Source organism: Hypanus sabinus, chromosome 3 (assembly GCF_030144855.1).
Source record: "Hypanus sabinus isolate sHypSab1 chromosome 3, sHypSab1.hap1, whole genome shotgun sequence".
NCBI classification, from domain to species: Eukaryota; Metazoa; Chordata; class Chondrichthyes; order Myliobatiformes; family Dasyatidae; genus Hypanus; species Hypanus sabinus.
The window spans coordinates 21,228,111-21,249,715 of record NC_082708.1 but is presented as its reverse complement, the minus strand read 5'-3'; the positions used below and the strand labels follow the sequence as shown (position 1 = coordinate 21,249,715).

At 39.2% G+C, this 21,605-nt stretch overlaps 1 protein-coding gene across 1 annotated transcript; it reads left to right on the top strand.

The window, feature by feature from the left end:
- Positions 1 to 1,588: 1,588 nt before the first annotated feature.
- nipa1 (NIPA magnesium transporter 1) lies at positions 1,589 to 21,226 on the top strand. Its single transcript, XM_059963842.1, is given in 6 exon segments — positions 1,589 to 1,898; positions 8,933 to 8,980; positions 13,472 to 13,562; positions 15,551 to 15,711; positions 18,900 to 19,387; positions 19,390 to 21,226. Coding segments are annotated over 6 exon segments (1,041 nt in total). The 5' UTR covers positions 1,589 to 1,783; the 3' UTR covers positions 19,528 to 21,226.
- The last annotated feature ends 379 nt before the right edge of the window (positions 21,227 to 21,605 follow it).

Sequence of the window (21,605 nt, the reverse complement as noted above, 5' to 3'; positions counted from 1 at the left end):
TGGCCAACAAGGAAGGCTATCATGGTATGGCTTGCAGAGGGATCTGCATTTCTGGAAAAACGGCAGATGGAATTTAATGCAGATAAGTGCGAGGTGCTACACTTCAGAAGGACTAACCAGAGCAAGTCTTACACAATGAATGGTAGGGCACTGAGGAGTGTGGTAGAACAAATGAATGTGGGAATACAGGTCCATAATTTGTTGAAAGTGGTGTCACAGGTAGATGGAGTAGTAAAGAATGCTTTTGGCACATTGGCCTTCAGAAATCAATGTATTGGCACAGGTTAGGCACAGGAGTACATTCAGCCAGAGACTCATTCCACCGAGATGTAACACTGAGCATCATAGGAAGTCATCCCTGCCTGTGGCCATCAAACTTTACAACTCCTCCCTCAGTGTGTCAGACACCCTGAGCCAATAGGCTGGTCCTGGACTTATTTCCACTTGGCATGATTAACTTATTATTATTTAATTATTTATGGTTTTATATTCCTATATTTCTACACTATTCTTGATTGGTGCGGCTGTAACAAAACCCAATTTCCCTCGGGATCAATAAAGTATGTTTGTTTGTCTGTATTGAGTATAAGACATTTGGTGAGGCCCAATCTGGAGTATTGTGTGCAATTTCCTAGCTACAGGAAAGATGTAAACAAGTTTGGAAGAGTATAGAGAACATTTACAAGGATGTTGCCGGCTCTGGAGGACCTGAGCAATAAGGAAAGACTGAATATGTTAGGACTTTATTCCTGAGAACATAGAAGATTGAGAGGAGAATTGATAGAGGTAGACAAAATTTTGAGGGGTACAGTTAGGGTAAATGAAAGCAGGTTCTTTCCACTGAACTTAGTTGGAACTGCAACCAGAGGTCATGGGTGAAAGGTGAAAAGTTTAAGGGGAATATGCGGGGAAACTTCTTCACTCAGAGGGTCATGAGAGTGTGGGATGAGTTGCTAGCACAAGTGGTGCATGGGAGCTCGATTTTAACATTCCGGGGAAGTTTGGATAGGTACATGGATGGTAGTGCTGTGGTCCCGGTGCAGGTCGCTGGTGGTGGACAGCTTAAATGTTTACAGGATGGGCTGGATGGGCGGAAGAGCCTATTCCAGTGCTGTGCATCTCAATGACTCTAATAAAGTTTATTTTGATATATTAAAAAATGCAACATTTCCACACTGAAGAAGACATGATTTTATTAACTTTTATCAGGTCTCCCCTTAAACCTCCAAAACTCTGAGCAAGTTTATCCAACCTCAGATTTTTAAAAGATTAGTGAACTAATTAGTAATACGGTTTCTCTTGTTCCTTTGGGAAAACACTTAATTGGTCACAACTTGCAAGAGTGTGGCGTGTAATTTTCTGTTATCAAAGTGGCTTAAACCCAATGTCATATTGAAAAAGAAGTAAGGCAAATCTGATTATTGATTATCCTAGCATAAAATATTTATTGGCAAAATCAACATCAAAATTTGCCTCCCGGTACTTGCAGCACGGTCAGGTCACTGCCCGGAAGGCGAGGAACCTCGAAAAGACTCTTCGCAATTAATTGTACACTTCTCTACTGCGCTTGCGCAGAAAGGAGCAGGATGCGGAAGCCGTTGCTTCTGGTGGGGAAAAAAACCCTGATGATTAATATTTCTAACAGGTTGAAACTTAAACGCATTTAACGTTATTAAAACTATTCTACGCCAGCTGGCTTTTAAAAGGGTGGGAATGCAGAGAGCCCGTTGAAAGTTGGCTGGGTTGATCTGGGAGTGGCTTTCTGGATCGATACTTGTCCTTGATGGAGGAGAATGCCGCTTCTCGCACGGGGCTTGCCATCGCCGTGCTGTCCAGTTTAGTGAACGGTTCCACTTTCGTTTTGCAGAGGAAAGGCATCCTTCGTGCTGAGAGCAGAGGTGTGTAGACACGTCCACTCGCCATCAAAAAAAAAGCGTGAATTCTCCAAATTAAACCTTGCTTTATTCTGGAATGGTCAGTGTTGTCGATGTTACTGCACCAAAGCCGACTGCTAAAAAGAATTCAATTGCCTGGTCAATCTGCCCTGCCCTTTCACATTGGCAGAAATGCGCTATAATGATGTTGCAATGTGTAGATATCAAAATGCCAGTACCGAATGTTTTATTTTCGCCTGATTATGTGCCAAAAAAATCCCCATCCGTTCCTAAGCAACTTCTACTAATTTTAAAATGGAAATGTGAAATGTTATCTAAAAAAGAATGTGGTCTTGCCTTTGCTACAGATTTTGCTTTTAATTGTATACCTTTTTTAATCTAATATTGAAACGATGGGTTGTAATACTTATGACATAGTATTTTCAAATCATTCTGTTTTAATTAAAACAGTCGCCCATTAGTTTAACTGAGAAGGAGCTGGTTTAACACAAAAAGTGAAATTACTTAATTTTAATAGGTTGACACTTGTCGGGAGTATGAAAACTACTGAATATTATTTTATCATCTGAGGAATGTTTGTTGGCTCTGGGCCTGTACTCACTGGAATTCAGAAAAATGAGGGTGATATCATTGAAACCCATCCAATGAGGCAAGGCTTCCATAGAGTGGGTGTGAAGAGGATGTTTCCAATGGTGGGAGAGTCTAAGACCAGAGGACACAGCCTCAGAATAGAGAGACCTCCATTTAGAATCAGAATCAGCTTTATTATCAACAGCATGTGACCTGCAATTTGTTAACTTAGCAGCAGTTCAATGCAATACATAATATAGAAAAGAAAAAATAATAAGCTAATAATAAATAAGTAAATCAATTACAGTATGTGTATATTGAATAGATTAAAATGTGCAAAATCAGAAATACTGTATATTTAAAATAGTGTCCAAGGGTTCAATGTCCATTTAGGAATTGGATGGCAGAGGGGAAGAAGCTGCTCCTGAATCGCTGAGTGCGTGCCGTCAGGCTGCTGTATCTCCCATCTGATGGTAACAGTGAGAAAAGGGCATGCCCTGGGTACTGGAGGTCCTTAATAACGGACACTACCTTTCTGAGGATGTTCTGGGTACTTTGTAGGCTAGTACCCAAGATGGAGCTGACTAGATTTACAACCCTCTGCAGCTTTTTTCGGTCCTGTGCAGAAGCCCCCCTGCCCACCCCCAGACCAGAGAGTGATGCAGCCTGTCAGAATGCTCTGCACGGTACAACTATAGAAGTTTTTGAGTGTATTTGTTGACATGCCAAATTTCTTCAAACTCCTAATGAACTATAGCTGCTGCCCTGTCTCCTTTATAACTACGTCGATATGTTGGGACCAGGTTAGATCCTCAGAGATCTTGACACCCAGGAACTTGAATCTGCTCACTCTCTCCACTTCTGATCTCTATAAGGATTGGTATGTGCTCCTTAGTCTTACCCTTCCTGAAGTCCACAATCAGCACTTTCATCGTACTGACGTTGAGTGACAGGTTGTTGCTGTGACTCCACTCCACTAGTTGGAATTATCTCACTCCTGTACGCCTTCTCATCACCACCTGAGATTCTACCAACAATGGTTGTATCGTCACCGAATTTATAGATGGTTTTTGAGCTATGCCTAGCCACACAGTCATGGGTATATAGAGAATACCAGCCTGATATAGGTGTTTGTGTTGTCCAGGTGGTCTAAAGCTGTGTGGAGAGCCATTGAGATTGTGTCTGCCATTGACCTGTTGTGACGATAGGCAAATTGCAATGGGTCCAGGTCCTTGCTGAGACAGTAGTTCAGTCTAGTCATAACCAACCTCTCAAAGCATTTCATCACAGTCGATGTGAGTGCTACCAAGCAATAGTCATTTAGGCAGCCCACATTATTCCTCTTAGGCACTGTTATAATTGTTGCCTTTTTGAAGCAAGTGGGAACTTCCACCAGTGGCATTGAGAGGTTGAAAATGAATGAAGATGAGGAGGAATTTCTTTAGCCAGAGAGTGGTGAATCTGTGGAATTTGTTGCCACAGGTGGCTGTGGAGTATATTGTGGAAATATAAGGCAGAAGTTGAAAGATTCTTGATTAGTCAAGGCATGAAGGGATATGGGGAGAAGGCAGGAGACTGAGGCTGACAGGGAAATAGATCAGCCATGATGAAATGGCGGAGCAGCCTCGATGGGCCAAGTGGCCTAATTCTGCTCCTGTATCTTATGGTCTTATTGAAAGGCTTTGATAGAATGTATATGGGAGAGAATGTTTCCAATAGTTGTAGAGTCTAAGACCAGAGGCCGCAGCCTTAGAAGAACAGAGATAAGGAGGAATTTCTGTAGCCAGAGAGTGGTGAATCTATGGAATTCATTGCCACAGATGGTTAAGTCATTGAGTATATTTAAAGCTGAGGTTAGTAGGGTCTTGTTTAGTAACGTGTTAAAGATTACAGGGAGAAGGCAGGAGAATGAGGTTGAGAGGGATAATAAATCAACCATGATCAAATGGCAGAGCAGGATCGATGGGCTGATTGGCTTAATTCTGTTCCAATATCTTATGGTTTATTTTTTTAAAGTTTACTGTTCTGTGATTTTAAAGCTCAGTAAAAGGCTTTAAATGTTTGGGATTTCAGATCAATGATATTTTGCAGCTAGAAATGCAAGTTCATGAGTCGTGGGATCATGCTGTGTAAAAACAGGTTCTTTGGCCCACCAGGTCCATGTCAAAAATGGAGTGTACATCCATGCCAATCTCATTTCCTGGCATTTGGCTTGCAGCATTCTCTGTTTTGGTGTTATGGGTGTTTGTTTAGATCAGGAGTTCCCAACCTGGGGTCCCCAGACCCCTCGTTAATGGTAGGAAAAGGTTGGAAACCCTTCTTCTTGATCTTCTTAAGATGTTGAGAGTCTCTGCTGGCTCCAACCTCCTGGATGATATGTATCGGATTTCATCTACCCTCTGATGCCTCTTTTCCCTTCTAAACCTTCCGCTCTTACTTTAAACCTGTGCCCTTAGTTTAAATACCTCTGCTGTGAGAAACAAACAGACACTAATGGACAGGTCCAAATACCCCTGGAGGTGACTGGACAAGTGGAAGAGTTGGTCAGGAAGGCATATTGTATATTGCCTTCATTAGTTGGAGCACAGAATATTAACAGGAATGTTATGGTGCAATATTGTATAGGATAATCCACAGCTGGTGTACTCTGTGCAATTCCAGTCACAGCACAATAGAAATGACATAATTACACAACATCTCTGCTCCATTCTATACCAAATACAGATTTTTTTATGCCTCTATCAGTTTAACTCTTGGTCTTCACCATCCGAAGGAAAAAAATTTAGTCGCTCCTCAAACCTGCAGCTTGTAACTCCTCAGAACATCCCCTTCACCTTCTTTAATGAAATTATCTCCTTCCTATAGTGTGGTGTCCAGAAATGCACGCAGTACTCCAGCTTTGGATTACCCTATGCACCAGGAATTCCATGTTAAATCCTGTGGTCCAGTGCATTGGAGAGCCCAGAAAAATTCTTGAGAACTATCCCAAAAATGAAAGGGTTAGTGTATGAGGAGCATTTGATGGCTCTGGGCCTTTACTCACTGGAGTTTAGAAGAATGAGAAGGGATCTCATTGAAACCTATTGAATATTGCAAGGCTGTGATACAGTGGACATGGAGAGGACATTTCCAGTAGTGGGGGAGTCTAGGACCAAGAAGTACAGCCTCAGAATTGAAGGACATCCCTTTAGAACAGAGATGAGGAATTTCTTCAGCCAGAAGGTGGTGAATCTGTGGAATTCATTACTACAGACGACCATGGAGGCCAAGTCATCAGATATGTTTAAAATGGAGGTCGATAGATTCTTGATTAGTAAGGGCATGAAAGGTTCTGGGGAGAAGGCAGGTGAATGAGATTGAGAGGGATAATATATCAGCCATGATTGAATAGTGGAGCAAACTTGATGGGCTGACTGGCCTAATTTTGCTCCTATCTTATGGTCTCAGGTTCTAGAAATGAAGACAAGTACCCAATGCACCATCTGCTTTTTTTTAATTGAGAGTGCGGGACATGATAACGCATGGAAGAAGTCTTGGTTATTCACTGCAGCCAGGAAGACCCCAGCTTGTGATGACTACTTGTACATTTGGACCCGGACTTCAGAGGTTGAGAGAGTGGAACTGTTCCAGTGCAATAGCTTTTCCATTTTAAAACTCTCCCTCACAGGTTTTGCCATCATTGTTAGAAACAATGGACAACCAACATGCTGCTGTGTTCTTTTGATTGACTGTAATGAGCAAAATTAGCATAGACACCTAGTGCAAATAATAGACTGCCTTCACACAACGTTTTCAACAATTGCATCTTCCAAATCTTCATTTTCATTGTAACATTCAAGATGGTTGTCAATAGCTTAAAACTTTTCGTAGTTCTGTCATTGTTTAAGGAATAAAATCTTTTCATTTTCACTCATGGCTGGTTCCAGCATCTCCAAGCCTGAATATTTGAAACCACAGTGAGTAAAATAGTTCGAAATTGTCTTGCTGCTTATTTCTCACCAACTCTCGGTGATAACAATCTCTGCTTTTTGAACACAAACACACGCAACTGAAACTATTTAAAAATTGTTTGCTCTAATCACGGTTTAGTGTCTTAATGGCAACACAAGTGCCCATGACTGATGGTAGTTGGAAACTGTGTGGCAACAGTCTCTCCTAATTCAGTGGCATTGTTCTTTTATCACTGATTGGCCGAATTAATTCTATTAAAATGAATATTTTAGCTAAATTTATACACTTTTTTCAAGCTATGCCTGTTTTTATTCATAAATCTTTTTTTGACTCTTTAGATTCAATTCTTTCTTCCTATACATGGAAGGACAAAAAAAACTGAAATAAATAAAGCTCACCTACAAAAAAACCAAACAGAATGGAGGCTTTGCCTTGCCTAATTTTAGATTATATTATTGAGCAGTTAATATATGAAATATTACATTCTGGATATATTACATTAACCATGAGAATTGCCCTGTATGGGTTTCTTTGGAAGTCAACTCTGTTATAAAATTTTCAATTATTTCTTTACTTGGATCCTCCCTTCCTTCATCTTTAAATAAACTAACTGACAATGTGGTGGTCAAACATACTTTGAGGATTTGGTTACAGTTTAGAAAACATTTTGGTTTATTGAGATTCTCCCTCTCAAGTCCCATCTTTTCTAATTGTTTTCTTAAACCATCTTTAATTGACCTGTCTTTTAAAGAATGGGATCGATTGGGTATTAAACGATATCAGGATTTGTTTGATGGAGGGAATCTCTCTCTTCTTTTGTACAACTTTCAACAAAATTTAACTTTTCCAATACTCATTTTTTTCAATACTTACAGTTTAGATTTTTTAAGATCCCAACTACATACATTCCCTACAAGTCCAGATAAGAATATAATAGATACAATTTTTAATCTGAAACCCTTTGACAACAGTTCAATATCTTACATTTACGGTCTGCTGTTGGGACTGAAAAAGGCCTCTTTAGATAAAATTAAAGGAGACTGGGAAAAGGATTTACAGATTTTCATATCTGAAGAGAGCTGGAAGAGTATTTTAAAATAGATTAATTCTTCATCATTATGTGCTCATCATTCTTTATTACAATTCAAAGTGGTACATAGAGTTCATCTGTCTAAAGACAAGCTCTCTTATTTCTACGCAGATATTTCCCCCTACTGTGATAGATGCACTAATGGAGTGGCCACGTTAATTAATATGTTTTGGAAGTGTCCAAGCCTTGAAAAATTTTGGAAAGATGTATTTCAAACTTTTTCTGCACTTTTCAATGTTAGTTTTAAGCCCAATCCCTTGACTGCCATGTTTGGTATTGTTGAGGATAGTATTACAAAACTGAAGCCACCTAATTTGCAGGTTTTGGTCTTTATGTCTCTTATGGCCAGGAGGGCTCAAGGGGAAGGAGGCTGCCCTGCCCACTCATGTTCAATGACTATCTGACGTTATGTTGTGCCTTGATCTAGAGAAGATTCGTTGTTCGATTTCTGATTTTAAACACGATTTTCTCATGTTATGGGGACCCTTTCTGAGTTATTTTCATAATCTTTGAACTGTTATTAAAGTATGGATCTGAGCCATTATTAATATATGGTAAGGTTTTTTTCTCTCTTTTTTCACCAACCAGCTCATTTTGGTAGTAAAATAATAAAACATTTTATTATGTTTTTTAATAAAATACAATTATTTTATTTCATTTCATTTCATAATTCAATTTTTTTCCTACATGATTGATTTGGAATATGGGATACTGTGATCATATTACAGTGATTTAAATGTAATGTAATTCATATTACTTGTATCCTTATGAATTTTGTATTTATATTCATGCAATTTATATAATAAAAATATTGAAAGAGAAGTGGCATTGTTCCCCAATAGATTTCTTTATGTATCATGAAATTAAAAGTCTTACAGACAAAAAGGCAATACTGAAATTGGGGAATTAAAATTAATTTCACAATGCAAGTGGAAGTGGGATGTAAACCAGCCATCTGAGGAAGTTTGGACTTTTTGATCACTTTGTAACAGTCTAACGTAATTGTGGTTACACTGTACTGGAATGCATGTGACTGGAGCTAATAATACATGCTTTATTTTTATTTAAAGATGCAGCACGGTAACAGCCCCTTCTGGCCCAGTGATCCCTTGCCACCCAATTGCACCTACGTGACCAAGCATTTCTCTATTACCAGCGTGAGTGTGGTGTGTGTGAGAAAGCATGTCAAATAAAGGATCAGTCCTTCAAACAAATCTCAGTGTTGCTAAGGTCAATCTGAATGCTTGGTCAAAGGCATGTGGTCCCCCTGCCTATTGACAGTCTTTTTCAGGTGTTAAAGGAGAGGTACTTGAAATAGAAGTGCAGACGCAAATTTGTGATGTAACTTTCCTTCAAAAATCAGTACAGCCTGATTTTTTTTTCTTATGGTTAAAATAATAAAATATCAACTTTGTTCTTTTGACAGGAGCTTCCTATTTAACGGAATTGATTTGGTGGACTGGAACTTTAGGAAGTACGTATCAGTTTTCAAAATGCTCATTCCTACTTCCAAGATAGTTGTCTTTTTTTTTCACTTCTAACTGTAGTCTGATCTGCCCATAAAATCCTATGAGATCAGCGTATTCATCTAATCCAGGGGTTCCCAATATGGGGTCCACGGACCCCTCAGTTAATGGTATGGGTCCATGGCATAAAAAAGGTTGGGAACCCCTGCTCTAATCAAATACTTCTTCCACATTTGGGGACAAAGCCTAGACCATCTAGTTTTCTAATATTCTAAAATTCTTTTTCTAATCCTTCTTTCTTCTGCCTCCTTCAAAATGCTTCTCAATCTCTACCTTTTTGACAAAGTTTTTGTTTGTTGTCATAAAATCACCTTGTGTTACATAGGATCAAGTTTTATTGGTTTGTTATTGTCACATGCACCAAGAAACAGTGAAAAGAATACAGATCAAAATCATTACACAGGGCATTGAGGTAGAACGAGGTAAAACAGTAACAACATGCAGAACAAAGTGTAAAATCTACAGTAAAAAGTGCAGTGCAAGGAAACAATAAAGTGCAAGATCTCAACAGTCCAACTTATCGTACAGCAGTTCCATTCAAGAATCTGGTAACAACAGGATTGAAACTGTCCTTGAGCTCAGTGGTACGTGCTCAGAGTATTGTCAGCAGTTTTGGGCCCCATATCTCAGAAAGGATGTGTTGTCATTGGAGAGAATCCACCTCAACACTGTTGATATAGACAGGAAAATGTGTACCATTTCCACCCCCTCCTTCTTTCTGAAGTTGATGACCAGCTCGTTTGTTGATGTTGAGGGAAAGCTTGTTGTTTCACACCATGTCACCAGGCCCCCTTGTCGCTTTCCTGCACTCCAACGTGATTGTTGTTTCGGACACTACCCACTGTGGTGGTGTCATTCTACACAATCAGGAAAGCTCAACAATGCCTCTGCTTTCTGAGGATGCTGAAGAGAGCTGGGCTATGCAAACCAATACTCATGTCATCCTACAGATGCACAATAGAGAGCATCCCAACAATAGAGAGCATCACTGCAGGGTACAAAAACTATACTGGTTGGACAGGAAGGCCCTACAACAGATAATCTAAACTGCCCAAAGTATCTCTGGCACAAGTGTTCCCGCCATCAAGGACATGTGAACAGAAAGGTGATGGAAAAGGGCCAGTAACATCATGAAAGATCCCACCCATCCTGCTCATGGACTGTTTGTCCCAATCCCATCAGGGAGGAGGCTATGTAGCATCCACACCAGGACCACTAGACTCAAAAACAGTTACTTTCCCCAAGCAGTAAGGTTGATCAACACCGCCAGCCCTACACACTCCCAATTACCACTATTTTATCATTGCCCGGCTTTCACCTTATGTACAGACACTCTTGTACCTAGCATCACTTAGTGGACATAAAATTCATTTTATGCATATAAACAATTTTGTATATTTGTAGTGGCTTCCCATGAATGGGACACATTGGGACTTGTACATTCTTAGCCCAATTAAGTGGCTGCCCCAATTAGTGGAAGTTTCATGGAAATAGTTAAAGTACCATATAAAAAAGACAAACTGAACTGCAGATTATGAATTTAAATGAAATATAGGACAAGTTAGAACACTGCCAATACCACTGCCAATAAAACTGTATTAGTTCCTCATACTCATCAACTGAGGAATACATCTTGGCGCATTCTTTTGACTAAGTGAATAAAATCAACCAAGACACCTCGTCCAGATAAGGACTGCCTTCATACAATGCTATCAATGATTGCATCCTCCAAATTTTCATTGTGAATGAAATGAAAAAAAAAATCAAGTTGATTGTCGATGCCGTTTAAATTCTTTGTAGCTTTTAACTTGTTGAAGTGGTGAAATCATTTCATTTTCACTCCCGGCCGTTTCCGGCAATGCCAAGCCTGAATGCTTTAAACCACAGTGAGCAAAGCAGTTCTGAATTGTCTTACTGTTTATTTCTCACCAACAGTCAGTGACAAAAATTGCTGCTTTTTGAACACATGCATACACACACAGCTGCTGCTATTTTAAAAACTGTTTGCTTGAACCATGGCTACACAAATGCACGCAAGTAATGATAGCTAGAAGCTGTTTGGCAACAGTCTCCTGCCCCAAATAAGTGGGATAGTTTTGCAAACAAAGGGAATCCTGGCTCTTTTCTTGATTAATATTTGTACTTTAAAAGTTGCCCAAATAAGTGGCTGCCCTGATTAACCAATGGCCCAATTCACTGCATATTTATTGTGTTTTTATAAATTATTATTCTTAATCATTCTTTATCTTTTTGTACTGCATTGGATTCTGAGTAACAATTATTTCATTCTCCTTTACACTTGTGCACTGTAAACGATCTTGAATTTTGTATCATTTCCTAACTTGTAGATGGGGTTAGACCAGAATCTGACCACATGGTCACGAGTGTACAGGGAACAGAGTTGGGGACTTGAGAATGCAGCTTTGCGGAACACCAGTAATCGTGTCAGAGATGTTGCTGCCTATCCTTACTGACTGCTGTCTGTTGGTCAGGATGTCAAAAATCCAGTTGCAGACTGGAAATCAACTTTCAGGGTCCAGAGTTTGGTAATGAGTTTGGCTGAAGTGATAATATTGAAGGCAGAGCGATAGTTAGTAAAAATAAGTCTGATGTAGGTGTTTTTTTTACTAAGTTCTCCAGAGATGAATGTAAGGCCAGGGAGATGGCATCCACCTGCATACTGCTTAGGTAAACTGCAATAGATTGAGGTTGGCTGGATGGCTGGAGCTGATGGGTACTGGGACTAGCCTCTCGAAGCACTTCATGATGGTAGATGTCAGAGTCATTGAGTGGTATCAAATTTTGTATCAAAACGCTCCGGTGAAGTGCTTAGGAGATTTTGCTATCTTTTTTTAAAAAAACACATATGTAACTTGTTGTTGAAGTCATGTTGTCGTGGGAATATGCATAACCAGAGGAGGAACTGTGTCTGTGGGTCATGGATATTGCACGAGTAGTTTTTTGCTGCAATTTCGGAGGCTGGAAATAAGAGAAGCTAGCAAAGTTGAGCATGTTTTGGGGAAGAGGTGGTGAAGTCATCCTGGAAAAAGATTGTTCTGTTGTATCTTTTACTCTTTCTTTTCTATTTCTGTTCTTCTATTTCTTTCCTCTTTTCCTTTTCTTCCTTTTTTTCTCTTTTTCCTTTTTTTCTTACTTTTCTCATAAATGTTTGCCTTTAATTGCTTTCTTCCAGCTTGATCAAAATCTGTGCTGTCTGCTGGCTAGTTACCTGGAGGTTACTTTAGTGCAACAAAGGCTAGTGATTAAATCCAGGTATTTTCCAGCCTAAACTTCATTGATTTTATTTTTACTGGCCAGGAAATGAGGAAAAAAACTTCCTCTCTTAAATTTAAAAGATAATGTAAATATGACAGGTCATGACTAGAAGGAATTGGTAACTTAACAGTGCATCAATTAGTTCTCATAAACTTTTCCATTTATGATGAGTGTAAGGGAATAAACTGAAGAGTCTTTTGACTTTACTGATGAAAATTATGAGTTAGGTTTTTAACTATGAATAACTCATCTGTTTTGCCTTCATTAGTTTTAGGAAAGCTTGATTTCTATGGATTTATAAAATGTTAGAGTAAAAATAATAAAATGCAGTAGGTTCTTGTGCCAGAAATCTATTAGTCTTTTAAACAATATTTTATAGTTTATATTACTAGTTGTTCCTTTCCATGCCTTGAGCTTCATCGGGCAGCAACCTTGCTGTTTCTTTAGCATTTTTTGTCCTTTTTTTTTACGAGGATGAGTTGCGAGCTTGATGCTCAACACAGTACAGATGGCAAGCTTGCAAGGAGCCAGCCGGATTTGAACCGGGGACCACTCGTGCAGATGCCACTACACCACCTGCCATACGATATTACTGGTTACTATAATTATTAATAGTTTAAAAGTGGAGGGCTATGTAGGAAGGAAGGATTAGATTGATTTTAGAGTAGGCTCTGTGTTCCGCACATCTCCTTTAAGCTTTCCCTCACTCACTTTAAATGTATGTTCTTTAATATTTGACTTTATTTTTTACACAGAGAGTGGTAGATGCATGACAGAGGCAGATACATTCGGGGCATTTAAGAAACTTAAATAGGCACAACATCCTGGCCGGAAGGGCCTATATATACTGTGCTGTAGTGTTCTATGTTCTGTTACTTTCTAGGTTTGCTGTCTTTAATACAGGTGGGTCTGGGATTCTCATCTTGGGGTTCCCAAAGCCTGTGCTCAATGGTATTGGTCCATGGCATAAAAAAAGGCTGGTAACCCCTGTTCCAGATCAAAGGTTGGGAAATTGAAACCACTGGTTACATTGATGCTCATCCTGCAGTGAGATTGTACTATCCTCCTTTTATAGTCTTCTGGGTATGTAATTTTAAATGAGTGCCTAAACACGTTTGTTTTGTGAGTAAGTTAATATTTTCTGATTTTTCTCCTTTTTACAGTGGGACTGGGTCAAATCGGGAACTTCTTGGCCTACAACACTGCCCCTGCTGCTTTGGTGACTCCACTTGGAGCCCTTGGTGTACCATTTGGGTAAGCTCTTTATTTGACGGTACATCTGTGTTGACATGTGGCATGGAAATTGTTTTTCATTGAAGCTATTGCGAGGTTACAGTGGAACGAGCTGATGTTTGTTTGGCTAATTTAAGTTCAGGGCCAGGTTGGCAAGGTTGGGGCACTGGGGCTGGAGGTGAGCGACGGGGTGGTGTTCAGCCCGCTGGTCCGCAAGGTTTACTCATCCCTGTGCTGTACTGAAGCTGTGGCCTGCAACTGACAGGCTCTTGGACCAGCTGTAATGATGAACTGACTTCGTGGCTGTGGACTCACTTTCATGAACTTTGGTTTTGAGTATAATTTGTTTACCTTGCACAATTTGTTCTTTTTTTCGCACATTGGTTGTTTGACGGACTTTTTTGTGCGGATCTGTTGGGTTTCTTTGTGTTTTGTAAGCATTCATTTCTTCAAAAGAATAAGTTTCTTTACGTCTGTAAGAATTCAAAATTCAAGGTTGTGTATAGTATACATGCATTGATATTATATGTACTTTGAACTCTGAACTTTGGTTTCAAGATTGTTTAATGTCATTTCAGTACACAAGTTTAGAGCAGAATAAAATAATTTTTACTCCAATGCATCACAAAAAATCACAATGAGATAAAGAACACAATAATAAAAGAACAATAAATATAAATACATAAAATAGATTATACACATCGATTTAATGTCAATGAGGTGACCAGGGTAAAGAAGGGGGTTGTGTAATATCACTGCAGAATAAGCACCAATGTTCCATCAACTGTTTCATAAATAATAAGTTGGTAACTGGCTGATACACTGATATCCGCCGTGAATGGTTCTAACTTTAAATGCTAGGTGATTTGGTTGAATTGTTTTCCAACATGAAGGACAATGCAAACATGGAGTTCATGAATTATCAAGTTATTCTAATTTAAAATGTTTAACACTTCAGAATTATAATTCAATTTATTCTAACTTGGTATGAATCCAGTGAACTACGGATACCAAATAATTTGGGAAATGCCTTTGCCAGGATAATACACAGACAAAAGCTATATTTTGGTACTTGTAACATAGTGAACCAATTCCAATATTAAATACTTGTTGAGAATGCAATGTTACACTCAGTGGCCATTTTAATAGTTACCTCCTATATCTAATAAAGGGGCCACTGAGTGTGCATTCATGATCTTCAGCTGCTGTAGCCCATCCATTTCAATATGTGAGGCTTTGTCCACTCAGAGATGCCCTTCAGCACATCGCTGTAAAGTGTGGTTATTTGAGTTACTGTCACCCTCCTGTTTGCTCGAACCAATTTGGCCATTCTCCTCTGACCACTTTCATTAAGAAAGTGTTTTTACCCAGAGAACTGCTGCTGACAGGATGTTCTTTTTCCATTTCTCATACCATTCTCTGTGAACTCCAGAGACTGTTATGTGTGAAAATCCCAAGAGATCAGCATTTTCTGAGATTCTCAAACCTCCCCATCTGACACCAACAATCATTCCATGGTCAGAGTCACTTTGATCACAATTCTTCCCTATTCTAAGCTACACACACAAAAAGCTGGAGGAACTCAACAGGTCAGGCAGCATCTATGGAAATAAATAGATAATCACTGTTTCAAGCTGAGGCCCTTCTTCAGGACCATAGATGCTCCCTTTTCTGCTGAGCTCCTCTGGCATGTTGTATGTGTTGCTTTGCATTTCCAGCATCTGCAGACTTCTGCATGTTTATGCTTTCTTCCCCATTCTGGTGTCGGGTCTGAACAACAACTGAACTTCTTGACCATATCTGCATGTTTTTTCTGCATTGGGTTGCTGCCACATGATTGGCTGATTAGATATTTGTGTTAACAAGCAGGTGTGCCTGCTTACCTAATAAAGTATCCATTGATTGAAGAGCAGGAATCTGGTCATTTGTTTTGTCAAAGTGAGTTTAGAAGTTTTTAAAGTGTGCTTGTGTATGAGCACTCACCTCTACTATCCTGATCTGTTTTCCAGGTCACTCTTGGCTTCCTATATGTTGCAAGAGAAGTTAAACTTGTTTGGCAAACTCGGATGTGTGCTAAGTTGTGCAGGGTCAATTATACTCCTCATTCATGCTCCAAAAACAGACAATATAACATCAAGGGTGCAACTTGAAGAAAAACTTCTAGATCCAGGTAAAATTGAATGTGTGTTCTGATTTGTGAATCGCATTGCCCAACAACTCGGGGTGCTGTGTTGTTTTAAAGGTGCTATATACATGAAAATAAAAGAAAATGTTGTTATTATTAATACAGTTTAGAAACAGTGGATGTGTAAAAAATCTTAACACTGGCCATTGATGTGCCTAATTCATTAGCCACCAATGCCTGCTAACACTGTGAACTGTATCCACTGCTGCTGGTTAGACCATAAGACATAGGTCGGAATTAGGCCACTTGGCCCATTGAGTCTGCTCTACCGTTCCATAATGACTGATTTATTATCCCTCTCAACCCCATTCTCCTGCTTCCTCTCTGCAAACCTTTGAAACCCTTACTAATCAAGAACCTATCAACCTCTGCTTTAAATGTATCCAATGGCTTGGCCTCCACAGTCAACTGTGGCAATTAATTCTACAGTTTCACTTCCTTCTGACTCAAGAAATCCCTCCTTATCTGTTCTAAACAGATGTCCTTCTGTTCTGAGGCTGTGTCTTCTGGTCCTGGACTCACACGCTATAGGAAACATCTTTCCCACATCCCATCTATCTAGGGCTTTCAATATTTGATAGGTTTCAATGAGAAACCCCCCCCATTCTTTTAAACTCCAGCGAGTATAGGCCCAGAGCCAGCAAACATTCCTCTTGTTAGTTCAGCTTGAACTTTACCTTGAAATCATACTCCATCAACTCTAAAAGCTTATCATCAAATGACTCTGGAGTTTTCTGGAACCCACTATACCATGTGATAAACAGACAAAAGGTAATGCTGGAGGTACTCAGCAGCTGAGGGAACAGCTATAGGGGGAAGTAAACAGTAAACGTTCAGGGCAAGACACTTCATTGGAACTCTGTGATCGGGTGCTGATGAAGGGTCTCAGCCCGAAATGACTGAAGGTTTACTTCCCCCCCTAGATGCCGCCTGGCCTGCTGTGTTCCTCCAGCATTTTGTGTGTATTGCTCAAGATTTCCAGCATCTGCAGAATCCCTTGTGTCTATTCCATGTGATAAGCATCTTTCATGATTCATTTAACTAGCATGCCTAGTCAAGGATATTGCCTGTTCAGAACTGTCCCCTGTGTACACAGATCTGCCTTTGCTTGCCAGATTGTAATTATACAACTAATCTTTTATCTATCTCTGACTCACTCAATTATTATCTGAAAGTGATTTGATATTGAGTTTGTGTTTGTCATCCTGTCATCCCATCTTCAATTTCTTGAGCTATGACCAGTGATCATAACTGTGAGGCAGCAAACCTAACTAACTGTTACACCACTGTTTGCTGTGTAAACTAATGGAGAGGGTCCTCGGGGGCAGGACTTACAAGCATTCTGAGAAGGATAATCTTGCATGGTTTTGTGAGGTGCTGGGACAGGCCTCATGAGCCTAATTGAGTTATTGAGTTGGTGACTAAATGAATTGATGATGACAGAGCAGTGGATGTGGCATTCATGGATTTTAGGCATTTGACAAAGTTCCCCATGGGGAGCCAATCCAGAAAGTCATGAGGCATAGGATCCTTGGAAAATTGGCTGCTTGGATTCAGAATTGGCTTGCCAGTTAGTAGTAGATGGAGTGTATTCTGTCCAGAGGTCAATGATCAGTGGTGTTCTTCAGGAATCTGTACTGGGACTCCTACTTTTTGTGATTTTTTTAAAAAAAATACTGACTTGTATGAGGAAGAGTAGGCTAATAAGTTTGCAGAAAACATGAAAGTTTATAGATAGTTTAAAAAATTATTCCAGATTACAACAGGATATAGTCAGGGTGCAGAGCTGGGCAGAGAAGTGGCAGATGGAGTTCAGTCCAGAATAATGTGAAGTGATTCACTTTGGAAGGTCAAACTTCAAGGTAGAGTACAAGGCTACTGGCGGGATTCTCAGTAGTGTTGTTGAGCAGAGTGGTCTTGGGGTCCAAGTCCACAGGTTCCTCAAAGTTGCCATGTAATTTGATGTGGTGCTTGAGAAGGCATATGATGCTCAAGAGCTATGAGGTTAATGTTGCAGCCCTGTAACTAGTTAGACCACAGTTAGAGTATTGTTTTCGGTTCTGGTCATTTCGTAATAGGAAGGATGTGAAAACTTTAGAGAGAGTTTTTTGGAGATTTTCCAGAATGCTGCCTGGATTAGAGAGCACATCTTATGAGGAAAGGTTGAGTCAGTTAGGGCTTTTCCCCTTTGGAGCAAAGGAGGATGAGAGGTGACTTGATAGAGGTGAATAAGAGACTTAGACAGCCGGTGCCTTTTCCCCCCTGGGCAGCAATGCCCAATACCAGAGGGCACCCATTTTAGATGAGTGGAGGAAAGTTTAGAGGAGCTGTCAGATCTAGGTCTTTTTACACAGTGGCTGGTGTCTGGAATCCACTGCCAGTAGTTGTAGAGGCTGGTACAATAGGCACATTTAAGAGACTTATAGATAGGGGCATGGATGCTAGAAAAATGGAGAGTTGTGGACTGTGTAGGAGAGAAAGGTTTGATTGATCATTGAGTAGGTTGGCACAACATGCTGTGCTGTACTGTTCTATGTTCTATTTTCCATTTGGTGCTTGTTGATTTTATTTATTTTAATTAGAATGATCCAGTGTCGTCTAGCAAAAGAGGGAAACCCAAACTTGATTAACCTTAAATACTTGCTGTTATAACGTGTGGTTCAAAGTAACTGATTCAGCGAAGCCCCAAAATCAATCAAAGAATCGGAGATGAAAATAAAATTGTAGATCTGTACAGCACCAATCCTAGCACTTGCTCCCCTTTAACTGTGGCGGGTGTGGGGACACTATAGCAATTTTTATTGTGATACCCACTAAATGTTTGTCTTAGAGGGCTGGGTGAAGAGAAATAAATTTTTGAATTGTATCGGATCTGTTGCAAGAATGCAGCAAGTGTGCATGCGGCCAGTTGATCAAGCAGTGAATTGATTGGGCTTCCTATGTGCGGAAAGCACTCATCTTTTGGGCACAGGCTTTCTAGCGTGCATGGTTTTTTTTGTCTTAGCAGGCCCGTTTCATAGCCCACTAACCGTAAGTTGCCCAGTTTGTACCGTTATTAACATTAATTCAGTAAAAACATTAATTGTACTACTCCATTGTTGTTTTTGTTCCACGCATACGTAGCAGTTTTAAAAAACTTAGGCATTTCTCAAATTGTTTTTCTTTCTTTTCAGTGTTTCTTGGATATGTATGTGTTGTTCTGGCGATTCTCGTCTTGCTGATCTTCTGGATTGCACCTTCTCATGGCTCTACCAACATGATTGTCTATATTAGCATTTGTTCATTACTGGGCACCTTCACCGTACCCAGCAGTAAAGGCATTGGCTTAGCTGCTCAAGATGCATTTCACAAAAACCTGCTAAATAAAAGAGCTCTGAGCCTTTTTATCATTCTGCTAGTAACACTGGGTTGCAGTATTTTTCTTCAGTTTATCTACATTAATAAGGCATTGCAGTACTTTGATTCCTCTATATTCGGTGCTGTATACTATGTGTTTTTTACAGTTTTAGTCATATTAGCATCTGGAATCCTCTTCCAAGAATGGAGTGATGTTAGCTTTGTAGACTTCCTTGCAATGCTGTGTGGGTTTACTACAGTTTCAGTTGGGATTATACTTCTGCAGATGTTCAAGGAGTTCAACATTTCAGTCACTGACTTAAGAAAAGTCACATCAAAGAGACACTGAAAAACCAAAGAATTTACGGACCACTTCGCAGTCGTAGTTCAGTTTCTGGCCAGATATGTATCAGGACAGCAGTGAACATTGTCAGATATGTGGAACACAATAATGAAAGGATTTAACATATTGTTTCATGAACTTGGTGTGATTAATGTGAACCAGTTTCCATTACCAATGCACAGGTTGCTTCCCCTCCCTCATATTAATACACATTAATTTATTAAGTAGACACTACCGAGTAGAAGCTTGTGTCCTGTTTTTTTTTTGGCAGGAGTTTAGAACTGGATTGTTGCCCGGACTCTGTTGTTCCAAATGTTGGCAAGTAACCAAAATGTTGGACAACAATTCTTAAATGCTAAACTGCAATTCCCATTTGTGTTGGTATTTCATGAACTTCAGTCTGCCTTTGTGTTGGACATGTTACTTTGAAGAGGGCAATCTTGTCATGTGATGCCTTGAAACTAATTTTCTTCATTCCCTTTATGACCTTCGTAAATGCTGCATTGTTGCTTTACTGAATACTGAGCTCAGAGTGGACATGAAGAGGTTTGCAAACAGCAGTTTGTACAAGTGTGAATTAATAGTTTTACCTTTTCATCCCTGGAACATGTGTTTATCGGTAATTCATGTTAATGAGAATTTACAACAATATTGCAGCTGATTCAAAATTCCTTGCATTTTTATTGAAGTTGAAAGAATTTGGAGTCATTATAATTTTGAGGGCAAAAGTGTGTTTTAGTCTATAGACTTTTAAAAGGGATTTTTGGAATTTTCAAAATTATGAAATGCACAACTTACAACAAAAATGAGGATGTGCAGATGATTAAAGTGTTTTGAGAAAAAGGATTATTGTTGCTGATGTTCTACCCTGAGACAGTGGTAACTTTGGAATTCATCTTCCTGTATTTTCAGTTCCCATCTATGAGTAATTGTGTTTCTATATTGTTTTTCAAGTGTGGGTGTGTCATCAAGGTTAGTGCGGGTTCAGACATGGATCCTGAATGAAATTTTAGCAATAGCATTAACTCCAAACACTTCCCCTGCTGGACTGTCTTATGACCCAGGCACTTCACTGATGCTCCCTGACTTGGGCTACTTATGGTACTGAATATCTGTCATATTGATCACTATCTCCAATTCAATAATATGTTGATGCTATTGATCGATATTTTTATGTTAGGGTTAATACAAATGTGGTAGCATAGTGGTCAGCACAACACTTTACATTGCAGGTGGCCCAGGTTCAATGCCCACTGCTGCCTGTAAGGAGTTTGTACGTTCTCCCTGTGACTGTGTCGGTTTCCTCCCACAGTCCAAAGGTAGACCAGTTGGTAGGTTAATTGGTCATTGTAAATTGTCCCGTAATTAGGCTAAGATTAAATTGTGGGTTGCTGAAAGCACAGATCGAAAGGCCTATTCTGCACCATACCTCAACAAATAAATAGTTTGATAATAATTAGGAGTGGGGCAATTAATAGTAGCACACACAAAACGCTGGAGGAACTCAGCAGGTCAGGCAGTTTTTTGCAGCCTCTTCCAGCCTTAACCCCAACAATAACATTGAAAAATTGATTAATAATTAAAATGTTCTCAAATAATGGATTCATCTCCTAATAATTATTTATTCTCACACTGGATGTATTAGCTTTGTGATTAACCTAAAGATAATATTTAACCTACTAAGAGCTGCATACTGGTATCTCAGGTTTTGTGATGAAAATTTTCTATATTTCAAAATTTATGTGAAATATACTGGTAATTTATTAAATTTGATGTAATTCCAATTTTAACTGTTTGACATTGGGGTCGTTTTTGTCCAAAGATCTCTGAATAGATGTGAAAATAATCAATGCTTTAACTACTACATACCTATGAAATGTTTTATGGCAGAAAATGTGTATTTTTAATTCATTTCAAATTTTTGTCTTGATAAGAATAATGTATAGCTGTAATAAAGAGTAATAGTCATTATCATGTAATGTCGGACCTCTTTAGTTCTGGAATTGATTCAAGGGGTGAAAGTTATAAAGTCATTTGATTTTTGATATTTTGCGGCTTCCTTAAGCCTGCACATTAAGCTATTTCTGGGATTGTTTAAAATCTAAATAAATAGAACAACAGATGATTAAATTACAGATATTTTTACAATAACATTTATAGCTATATAAGAATAAATGCAGATTTAACCTAAAATATCTAT